This window comes from Thamnophis sirtalis, unplaced genomic scaffold (assembly GCF_051295495.1).
Source record: "Thamnophis sirtalis isolate CommonGarterSnake01/CBP01778 unplaced genomic scaffold, rThaSir2_p1.2 scaffold_3, whole genome shotgun sequence".
Classification (NCBI taxonomy): domain Eukaryota; kingdom Metazoa; phylum Chordata; class Lepidosauria; order Squamata; family Natricidae; genus Thamnophis; species Thamnophis sirtalis.
Window position 1 is genome coordinate 57,057,982 of NW_028261383.1, and position 11,776 is coordinate 57,069,757.

The 11,776-nt window shown below is 36.2% G+C and overlaps 1 protein-coding gene across 3 annotated transcripts in view; it reads right to left on the reverse strand.

Annotated features, from left to right (window-relative positions):
• The window catches only part of LOC106555675 (protein SSUH2 homolog), a 34,133-nt gene extending 27,685 nt beyond the window's left edge, over positions 1-6,448 (reverse strand). Inside the window, exons 1-2 of one of the 3 annotated variants that reach the window (XM_087708912.1) lie at positions 6,280-6,448; positions 3,637-3,695 (exon numbers count right to left, since the gene is read on the reverse strand). In XM_087708912.1, coding sequence (XP_087565038.1) covers positions 3,637-3,695; positions 6,280-6,302 — 82 coding nt within the window. In that variant the 5' untranslated portion in view covers positions 6,303-6,448. The other 2 variants (XM_087708913.1, XM_087708914.1) reach the window with 2 other exon arrangements.
• Positions 6,449-11,776: the final 5,328 nt, after the last annotated feature.

The window sequence follows — 11,776 nt, forward strand, 5'->3', positions numbered from 1 at the left end:
GAATTGAAGCTCTCTTCTCACATACCTAGCATGCCTGCTGTATTCTAAGCATTCTAAGTACCTTCTATGGTGTATGGAATATTCCACGTAACCTCTGCATATAAAGGAGTCTGAAGCTCAAATAACATGAGTACATTTGCTGTTGCTACAATCAAAGTGTTTCGAAAGGCCAAGGGAAGAGCAAATATGTAAACCTAATGTTTTCTCAACATTGAAAGTTGCAGCATTTGCAAAAGAGGACTGTATTAGAGAAACTTTCTGAAGAGCAATTAATTATATATGTGAAGTTGACCATTGCAGTTGTAGTAGAGGATAAGTCTGAGCAAGAGGAACAAACCTGCAACTGTTTGTAGTGTATTGTGCAACCAAATGTTGTTCTGTGAGACTTGGCATAATACTGAGGCTCTTGTACAGAGATATCTTTCAAAGATTTCATCTCATATTTGATCCTTGTCATAAGGATCAAAACTTTCTTTTTTCTCTATTCATTTCCAAGTCGATAATTTAATAAAAATCACCATGTGATCAGTGCAGAGTCAAAAGAAATATGTTTATTCAATCAAAAGTTGCAACTGCTCTATCATCATAAATTCTTCCTCCTGTGCAATCTTTCCTTCTTTTCATAGTCTGCTAAAATAGAAGTTTCCTTACCTTAGACTTACAGGAAACTTCCTTATTTATACTGAAACAAATGCCTCTTCATGTAGTGCTAAAACAATGGACATTTTATCTTTCCTATACACATGTTTTTCCATACATAAGATATAAGTCTTCCTTTATATGCATTTTGCTATGAGGTATATTCATTTGTTTATTCAGGAACCAGCATTACTGTCTTCTCTTTATAATCTTTTCTTATTATAAAAATATAAGAAAAATATTCCAGCTTACCCATAGACTGTATTTATATTTGTGCAAGTGTCACACATTCAATTTAATCTAGTTCAGCTGAAGCAGACAACAGATATTACAAGATTTTTCTGTTGTAAGAATATATTATACTCAATTTACAACAGGAGAGATGTTTAAAATCTCACTTTTAGTGAGCTGTGCATCAATACTTCAGGAAATTTGAGTCTTTTTCTCTTTTTATAGTTATATAAAGATAAAAATGCCTAGCAATTAAATTAGTTTGATCATCCAAGTTGGAGAAAAAAGAAGGAATTTTCTAAATTGCTACATAAGTCTAAGCAACTTCAAACAAGCCAAATAAAAAAAAGTAAAATTATCTCTTGGTTGAAAAGAAGATAAATCTGACTTCTGGAGCCTCCTATATTAGGATAATAACAGCAGGACCTTATTTCAAGCACTCACAATTGTGGATGGAAAATTGTCTCCCCAAATAGCATCTTTGGAGACAAATCAAAGACACAGAGGGATATAAAATATCTCTCTCCATTGATCTCCAAGAATAAAATTAATGTCACGATATTATTCTTAGGGTTAAAGCAGACAGTTAGGAATAAATTATTACTATGGTGACTTATCAATTAGGACTAGATGAGTAGCAATTAATTCCATTGATACTTTTCCTTAAGCAATTAAGGAAGGATCAATTAAGTATCAATCTTCTCAAAATGCAATTCCTGTGATTTAAGACTACTTAACTAATCAGTTGCCAGAATATACCTGTTGATGTAAGTATCTTCTTCAGATGGTATGGTTCAGGGATTATTTATTTATGATAAAAAAGACTCAAATACCTAACTAAAATTTATAACCTAAAATTTGGCATTAAATAAAACAGTTTAGAAATAACATAGTTGACAAATGTTACATAAAACACTCAAAATATCAAATTATTGATGTGCTACAAAAGACCTTGCTTTTCTAGCCATTATTAAAAAAAATGCCTGTTGCATTGGAAATTTCAGGATTACCATTAGTAAATTAAATCTGAATGTATTCCGAAGTATCTCTTTGGGATTTAATTTTAAATACTGTAGGCCCAATAACTTCCTGTCAAAGATTTATACAATTTGCAATACAATAAAATATGACTCATTGTTTCTAGATCAATACCATTACAGGGACAAAATCTTTCAGAAATGGGATTTTTTTTTAAAAAAAAATCTACCACAGAGCATATTTGATAGCAATATATTTGACTTTCAAATCTGCACCTCTGTAACTGTCTGGTTACCTGCAATCCAACAAGACATACACAGACTTCAGAGGATAAAGAGAACTGCAGAAAAAACAATTACTGCCAACCTGCCTTCCACTGAGGATCTGTATACTGCACAAGTCAAAAAGAGGGTGGTGAAAATATTTACAGACCCTTTGCATCCTGGACATAAATTATTTCAACTCCTACCCTAAAAACAACGCTATAGAGCACTGCACACCAAAGCAATTAGACACAAGAACAGTTTATTCCTGAACGCCATCACTCTGCTAAACAAATAATTCCCTCACCACTGTCAAACCATTCACTAAGGCTGCATTACTGTTATTTTAGTAATAGTAAATTTAGTAATAATAAATTACTAAATCTAGTCTTCTCATCATTCCTATCACCCATCTCCTCCCACTTATGACTGCAGGACTGTAACTTTGTTGCTTGTATCCTTACGATTTATATTGATATTGATTGTTTCCTGATTGCTTATTTGTACCCCATGACTATCATTAAGGGTTGTACCTTATTGACGAATGTATCTTGTCTTTTTATGTACACCAATGACAAATTCCTTGTGTGTCCAATCACACTTGGCCAATAAAGAATTCTCTTCTATTCTAAAAATGATACTATGTATTTAGTTAAATAAAAACTATTAAGATATTTAGAGAGCTGCTAAGAGTCTCTGTAATTAGTTCTAAAAGTTACAGGTAAACACGGAACATTGTCATTAATTTCTGTATTGCATTATTCCATATTTGTTTAATACAATTTCAAGACTTCTATTTCCCACATTCATTAACTTTACCATAGTCTTCACTGTAGAGGATGGAGAACAATTATAAAATGAATGTAAGGGAAGCCGACTTTGTTATTACGTTGGCTGATAAATCTCACGATAAATCTGCCATGAAAGTATGTCATGGGTTAACATATGGCTCCTTGTTGTTATTCTTTATGGTTGTTGATCTTAAAAAGAGCCTCACAGTTTTCCTTCTTTTATTTCTGTTTCTAAAGGGAATGGGGAAAACACTTCGATTTTTTTGGCCACCAACATTAAGTAGCATTATGTCCAGAGGCTCTGGAGACTAGTTTTGCAGTTACATAGGGCCTATTGGATATTGGAATGGGTACAAAGATACCAAATATCACCATTGCTTATTACATCTAGCCCAAAAAAGGGTGTTCGGTTGGATCCAGGAAATTATGCATTTGCCCCTACACTTAATAGTTCCACATTTATTGAAGGATGCTCTAAGCAGAGGTGTCATGCACAGGCCACACCCACCCCAGCTCCACAAAGGGGAAAAACATCACGAAACATCACGTGACACTGCGAGTTATCCAAATTAGGTGCAAGCAAAACAATCAGTTTGTGATTCTTCTCACAGCTAGATGGCAATCTTCAAAAAATGATGCTGGGATATTCTCACTTGCATGTTATTCCGTATGGATTTGCAGTTTCCTGGTTTGAAACTCCAGTTTGAAGCTAGCTGCTATTGTGTTGACCATACCTTGTACAGTCTTTGGCGACAGCAGATTGTCACTTCCATAGCTCACACAGCTTTTGTCTCTGGAAGAAAAAGAAAAAAGAATTCATTGGAATGTTTTTCTTGAAAAACAAGAACTAAAAAAAAAACCATGATTACAAGTAGCAACTTGCTATTCACTAAAGTCAAGAGATGGCTAGACTGATTATACATTTGGGAGGTCCCTTTAAGTTGACAATGGTTTCCTCTGGTACACAAATAAGGAAACGTGGGTTTTTCCATAGTAAAAGAAGCCAACAATTGTTCAATGTACAGTACTGCCTACTATTGCTTATTCAAATCATTGGAATTTCTCAAATAGTGTCAATTCATTCTTCATACACTGAAGGCAATTTCTTTATAGCAACCTGTGCATCTACACTGCAAAAATATATGGTTCCTATCCTGCAAGTTATTGTATGCTTTTGGAGAAATGCACTCATAGTCTCTAGTGCAGAAGTTTTTGTTTTTTTAAGCAGTTGTTGAGGCTGTATTTAGGCCAATGATACATCACTCTGATTCTCTGCAATCTGATTATCTAAGATACGTTCCTCGAACACTAGTGGAAGAATAGATTTAAGGAATTACATTTGAGAAATGCATAATGGAATAGTGATTAGTGTGCTGAGATCACTTAGATCTGAAATCAAAATCCCCCAGCATAAAAATGGATCAGCTTCTCACTTTATTAGCTTATCCAGTATCACTGATTTATAGAAACATAAGATAAGGGTGTGAGAGAAATTAGATTCTTGATGCTTAAAGTTAATAAAAAGTACAATGATCTATCTATCTATCTATCTATCTATCTATCTATCTATCTATCTATCTATCTATCTATCATCTATCTATCTATCTATCTATCTATCTATCTATCTATCTATCTATCTATCTATCTATCTATCCATCTATCTAGGTTGCCCAAATCCATAAAAACTTTGTGGCTTTCAATATGACCAATACATAAATTATATAATCACTTTTTAGTTGCTATTTTAGTTTACTAAAAGGCCTGGACCAAAACAAAATTCATAACATAAAAATAGAAGACTCATTTATTTTGGAAACACCTTAACTCTAGATCTAGGATAAGAGCCAGGTCTTAAGGATAATCTCCAGGAGACTGCTGTGGGACAGGGGCTGCCTCGCTCTCACAAGACAACAACATTTAACTAAGGAGGCATGGGATGCACCCAGTTTACCTGAATATATCTGAAGGGCAGAAACAACTGGAGGCAGGCAGTTCCTCAAGCAAACAGCCAGGCCTTGTGCGCTTAACTTTGGATGACATAGCTCAGTGTTTTTCAACCTTTTTTGTGCAAAGGCACACTTTTTTCATGAAAAAATCACGAGGCACACCACCATTAGAAAATGTTAAAAATTTTTAACTCTGTGCCTATATTGACTATAGGTAGGTGTTTTTCCCACGGCACACCTTACACTATGTCACGGCACACTAGTGTGCCGCGGCACAGTGGTTGAAAAACACTGACATAGCTATTATCTCATCTGCAAGAGCTCTAAACCATCCAGAGACCACTGTCTTGTGGTCTCATCATGACAAGCAACTGTCTGAAGTATTTTTTTTAAACTTTTCTTTTTAAAGTTTGTATTTGTTTTTATTGTTGAAACTGAATTTTTAAAATAGAGCTACTGTTTAAAAAAAGGTTCCATGCCTCATTAGACAAGAGCTTAAAACTCCATTAATTCATTCTAAGTACTGCCAAGCAGTGGTGGCATTCCAAAAATTTTACTATCAGTTCTGTGGGCTTGGCTTGGCGGATGTGGCAGGACAAGGATACTGTAAAATCTCCATTCCCTCCCCACTCCAGGGGAAGGTTACTGCAAAATCCCCATTTCCTCCTCAGCTGGGACTTGGGAGGCAGAGAATAGATGGGGGCGGGGCCAGTCAGAGGTGATATTTACTGCTTCTCTGAACTACTCAAAATTTCTGCTACCGGTTCTCCAGAACTGGTCAGAACCTGCTGAATACCATCTCTGATTGAAAGGGATAGTAGTTGTTGGCGATCTTGCAAAGAGCATTGAGGCTGAGAAAGGTGGGTGTACTTAATACTGGGTTAAGTCGCAACACTACTAACTTGGTGCATCCTTAGGCACAATGAAAGAAATCAAAATGTACATTACTGTGCACAATCATTTCCTTTGTCAATAACATCATTGTCAGTTTGGGCAGTTCGGATCATCAGGCATAAAAAGCAATCACATTGCTGAGACTGTGCCGCTATTGAAGAATGGCAGCTACACATGAAAACAAAAATCTATCTTCTTTTTCTGGGATATAGTCCAGTCTCCTTTTCAAAGTTTGAATATAATTACAAGCATGAAATTAAGTCTTAAAAATTAGATTAGCAAAATTGTTTATTATAATATATATATATATATATATATATAATTTTACTATGTAATTTCCACTTAAAACTTTCCAAATCTATTATTCCTGATCTATATTATTTCAAGTTTCTGTTGCATCTTATTCTATATCTAGTACTTACTACTTACTTATGCTACAACTTACTAAGAGACAAAGATAGAGACAGAGGTGGATAGAAATAATGCTGATATACCTGACTTAATCAATCAAACAAAACTACTTTAAAAACAACTTACCCGATAAGCAGGTCTTTCTCCATTGCTGTTTGCTAGGGGTGGGTTAGGTCAAAGGAGAGGAAAAAACATCCTTACTTTTAGAAAGCCTCTCTCCAAGACAAAGGAAGTAGATATATCCAAAGGAAACCAGGAAGGACCCAGATACAAAAGCTTTCTACTTTATTGCTACATACGGTTGAAAATGCTCTTCCCTCCTGTAGTTTTTCAACAGGATATTGTGATTGTGTAACAGTAATTCTGTATTGCACAAGTTGTTTCTTAAGTGATAGCAACTCTATACATTCTGGAGCAAAGTTCACCCGTCGGTCCTCCGTTTAATAATATGTTTTCTATTTGTAACTGGGAGGGAGGTTCTTTCTTTTTCTTACACAAAGAAGTTTGCATCACAAAACTGTTCGCATCACAAAAGACAGGAAGTAAAGAAGATAACATTATTGCAAGAAATGTTGGTGTGATTGTTGTATTGCTCACTCTTTTTTTATGAAATAGATGCCAATATCCATTCCCCCCAACAATTTTGAAACATTGTGGTTTCACAAATATTTTGGTAGCCTTCTTCACGACAATACAGAAGTGATTTGCCGTTGCCTTTTTCTGGGATGGCTTGTCTTTTCCACTTCCTGCTTTATACAGTCTTGACATTTCCTGGTGGTCTTCCATCCAAAGATTAGATAGGTATATTTTGGATTATCTTTTTGAGATTAGGGACATGAACAACATATTAGAATAGGGATGAATTAGGCAGGAGAAAATTTGGAAATTTTAGGTAGGCTCTTTCAGCTGACAAAATACTTTTATGAAATCAACTGCCTTTCTTGCATACAAAATGTAATAATTTTTTAAATTTAGACTCCTTTATGACTCCTGAAACCCTGGAGCAGTTTGCAAGAAATCCTGGATTCCTAGTCATTTGTCTTCACTTCATAGTCACATGTTAGTATAATAGATTAAGTTGTTTAGAGTTACAAAAAAAGAAACATTATAAAGTTGTAAAATACTGCTGAGGATTAAGAACATTTTGCTTTACCGAAGAGCCTTTCCGTCTTGTTTAAACTGCTCAAATCTTGCAACATTTTTCTTATGTCACCAGATCCTTGCATTTCCAATTTTGTCATACTGTATGTGACACAATGTTTGCGGTCTCGTATGACATCCAATATGTGTGTTCTCTTTGAAGGTGAAAAAAAAATGTCACTTCCATCAACTCATTGAAATCAATGACATTTTATTTGAAAATGGCTGGCTTAAACCTCATTGACACAACAGAGTCTGAGTCTTAATGTAACACTTATGGGGATTTTCCTTCACAGCTTGCAGGTTCACCATCACACCTGAATTTATTTTGCAGAAGCAACACAGTGTTAATCCACCAGAGATTTCAACACACTGAAAAATTGAAAAACATCCTGAAACCAAACTTGACTTTTTTTACAACCTTTTTTGTAAAAAATATGAAGTTACCAATCTGCTATTATTTTACAAATAAATGGAAAGTTTACATGCTGCAAATGAAAGCAACACATTCAAGCACCATCTGCACTTCTAACATTGCCTCTGAGCTCCTGTTAGACTACAGAGGTATTTGTAGAAAATAAAATATGAGTGGCTATAGGCTGGGAATTTATTTCAAAGTCCACATGCACAGAATGTAAAGGATGATAAAAAGAGACACCCTTCAAGGAGAATATGGATAATGTCTGTAGATTATGTTTCAATGGATGGAATGAAATATGTATGCATGTGGGGAGGCGGTGGCTCAGTGGCTAAGACGCTGAGTTTGTTGATCAGAAAGGTCGGCAGTTCGGCGGTTCAAATCCCTAGCACTGCGTAATGGAGTGAGCTCCTGTTACTTGTCCCAGCTTCTGCCAACCTAGCAGTTCAAAAGCACGTAAAAATGCAAGTAGAAAAATAGGGACCGCTTTTGGTGGGAAGGTAACAGCGTTCCGTGCACCTTCGGCATTTAGTCATGACCACAGAGACGTCTTTGGACAGCGCTGGCTCTTCGGCTTTGAAACGGAGATGAGCCCTGCCCTCTAGAGTCAGGGATGACTAGCACATATGTGCAGGGGGAACCTTTACCTTTATGTATGTATATCATGCCTCAGTGGCAAGCATTTTGGGAGTATGTCCTTAACATGCTCTCAAAATTTGCCACTTAAAAAAATTGGGGACTCTCTGCAATAAGACTTTGCTTGTTTTTACAAAAAAACAAGAAATCAAAACCATGCACAGTTGCACTTTAGACCTCCTAGATCTAGAATCTAGATTAATTCAGGAAGGCTGGTCAGAGTCAAGGAGAAGGAGGGGAAAAGGAGCTCCACCTCCTATAACAGGTTCCTTATGGAAGGTAAAATATCTTCTGAAGGGATGACTAAAATTACCTTCTTGCTCATTATATTTGGGCCACTGGGTGGCAATGTGAAACCAGAAAATAGGAGAAAAACCACAGAAGCCAAAGAAATGTTTTCAAACAGAGGGAAGATTTTATGTTTGTATATTTCCATTTGAAGATGTTATTATCCAGAAGTCATGAGCTGAATTAGTGGAGAGAGTTGGATACACTGCACATTTTCACCAAATTGCACTATTTGTTTTAATGTTGCACATAAAAGAGTTGCAATTGAAACAACCATAGCCCATTCCTATCTATGGTAATAACTAACAGAATTGCTTCCAATGGCTCTGGAGAGTTCTGTGAACTTTTGACAGATGACAGATGATAGATGGATAGATAGATAGATAGATAGATAGATAGATAGATAGATAGATAGATAGATAGATAGATAGATAGATAGATAGATAGAGAATGAGAGAGAGACAGACAGACAAATGATAGACAGACAGATGATAGATAGATAGATAGATAGATAGATAGATAGATAGATAGATAGATAGGTAGGTAGGTAGGTAGGTAGGTAGGTAGGTAGGTAGGTAGGTAGGTAGGTAGGTAGGTAGGTAGGCAGGCAGGCAGGCAGGCAGGCAGGCAGGCAGGCAGATAAAAGAGAAAGAGAGAGAGAGAGAGAGATGAGAGACATAGTTATAGATCATGTGCATTTTTGCCTGTTGTTCTTAATTTACTCTTTCCTGGTTTTTGCATACTTCTGCTCTATTTTTTTTAGTTAAATTTCATGTAGTTTGCTGATGTTTAATAAATAAGCGTCAAGCTTTATTTTTGCTACTTGTATGTGTATGGGGTGGGGAGGGCGGGGGAGAGATACACAGACATAGACAGAGCCAGGCAGGCAGGCAGGAAGCTTGTAGGCAGACTGAAGCCAGAAATAATCAGTCATTAATTTATTCATTTTTCTATTTAAAAGGTTTATATTGCCACCCATCTTGAGAAATACAACTCAAAATTGTTAATAGCAATAAGAAAAAACATAGGGGGACACACACCCAATGTTTTTATATAGTATATATCCACCTGACTATTGATACCAGGCACTAATACCAATATTAATTGACATCAGACTTGGGGTTTTTTTCCTGCTTAAAAACTTTAATCCCCTCTAATGGCCAGTTACCAAATAAAATAGAATATAATTCCTTATTAGCCAAGTTGATTGAACACACAAGGAATTTGTCTATAGTGCAGAGAAGCTCTGGGTGTACATACAAACAACAAAACAAGTAATAGATCATAAATAATAAGATAACAGCATAGTCATAAGTTACAAACAGCAAGTGATAAATCATAAAATACAAATAGGAGAAGGTGGTAGGAAAGATGAGAAGGTGAGAAAGATAAGATGAGAAGACAATAAAAATAATAGCAATACAGCCCTACTACATGGCTAAATATCTTTAGACATAAGACATTACTGTGGGAATTAAGTGTTTCCAGCATAACCAAAATAAATATCTTTCCCATAAAAAGTTGTTTATTTTTCTGTTACCTCCAAAATCATACAGTAAAAAGTCCATATCCCAAATTTCTCTGGACCTTTAATTTGTTTATAACTTTCTGAGATCAAAATCGTATTTATTTACTGTTTTTCTTTTCAAATTCTTTAAATTCCTAAGCTTTTAATTAATTTTTCTTTTGTTCACAGTTGGAGATAAACTCACTTAAGGAAGACTTTTCAAACCTATCATCCTGAAGGTCTCTAATAACTTTGGAATAATTGATAGGCAATTCCTGAAAGTGATTAAAACGTGAAGTTTGTAAACTGTGTGTCCTTTAAAAGGCTGCACTGTAGTAGTGAACAAGATGGCTAATCTATCATCTCCCAATACTCAAATCCACAGAAAACTACTGTTCTGTGGTCTTACCACATTGAGTACATTGGAACACATGTGGGTGATTTCCAGTCCTCTCCTTATCCAGAGAGGTTCCAAGAAACTGGTCTACTCACTCACTCAATTGGTCCTTGCACAATTGTCATTTTGTCAGTTCACTATATTTCTCTTGGCATAATGAAACAACTCGCCATGATCATCTCACAATGGCCATCTTGCCATAGCCAACTCATCATAGCCATATCTCTGGTGCCATCTCACTGTAGGAGATGGCCTTAGTGAGATTTCCATTGACAAAAAATAAAATGTCAAAGAAGCAGTGGCAGATAACATTTATCACGTTGAATTATCTCACATAGAGTTGTCTTGCGGTGAGATGGTTGTGGTGAGATAGCCATGGAATTTTACTTACACCCCTTCCTTGGAACGATGCTGTCTACATTCTGACCTGAGCTTAGGGCACAAGATAACATGTCATAATATCCTACCCAGTGGTGGGTTCGGGATCCTATTGCAACCAGTACTCTGCAACAGGGTCGGGCATCCACCATGTGCTCCCTGGAGTGTTGCGCAGGCGCTATACGCTGCGCGCATGTATGCAAATGGCCCACTAGCTTAAAAAGAGGTAAGAAACAAGGGCAGGTGGGTGGGCCCAACGGAAACCCCATTCCAGTAGGGTGGCAGATGCTCCCAGGTGCTACTGGTACACCCGTACCAGGGCGTACCTCCTGGAACCCACCACTGATCCTACCTGTTAATAACTACTTTTACTTCAACCGCAATAACACAAGGGCTATCAATAGATACAAACTAAATGTAATCCATTCAAATCTTGATTGCAGGAAAAACGATTTCAGCAGTAGAGTAGTTAATGTGTGGAACACCTACCTGATCCTGTTGTTAGTTCGTCTAACCCCCATATATTTTACCTTAAGTTGTCTACCATGGACCTTACACATTTCTTAAGAGATCCCTAAGGGGCCATACATAAGTGCACCAGTGTGTCTACCATCCCTGCCCTACTGTCATATTTATATGTACTCTTTTTATGTCTTTATAGCTATGTTTTGCTTATTTATATCCATTTATTTGTGCCATTTTTTTCATCTGTTTTCATAATCTGTTTTATATGTGGTTGTATCTCTGTTTCCATAAAGCCTTGCTATCTGTCCTTTTCATAACTATAAAATGGAAGCAGTTGTTGCAACTTTTAATAAATACAGAATGTATGAAGCATTGTGTGTGTAAGATGATCAGG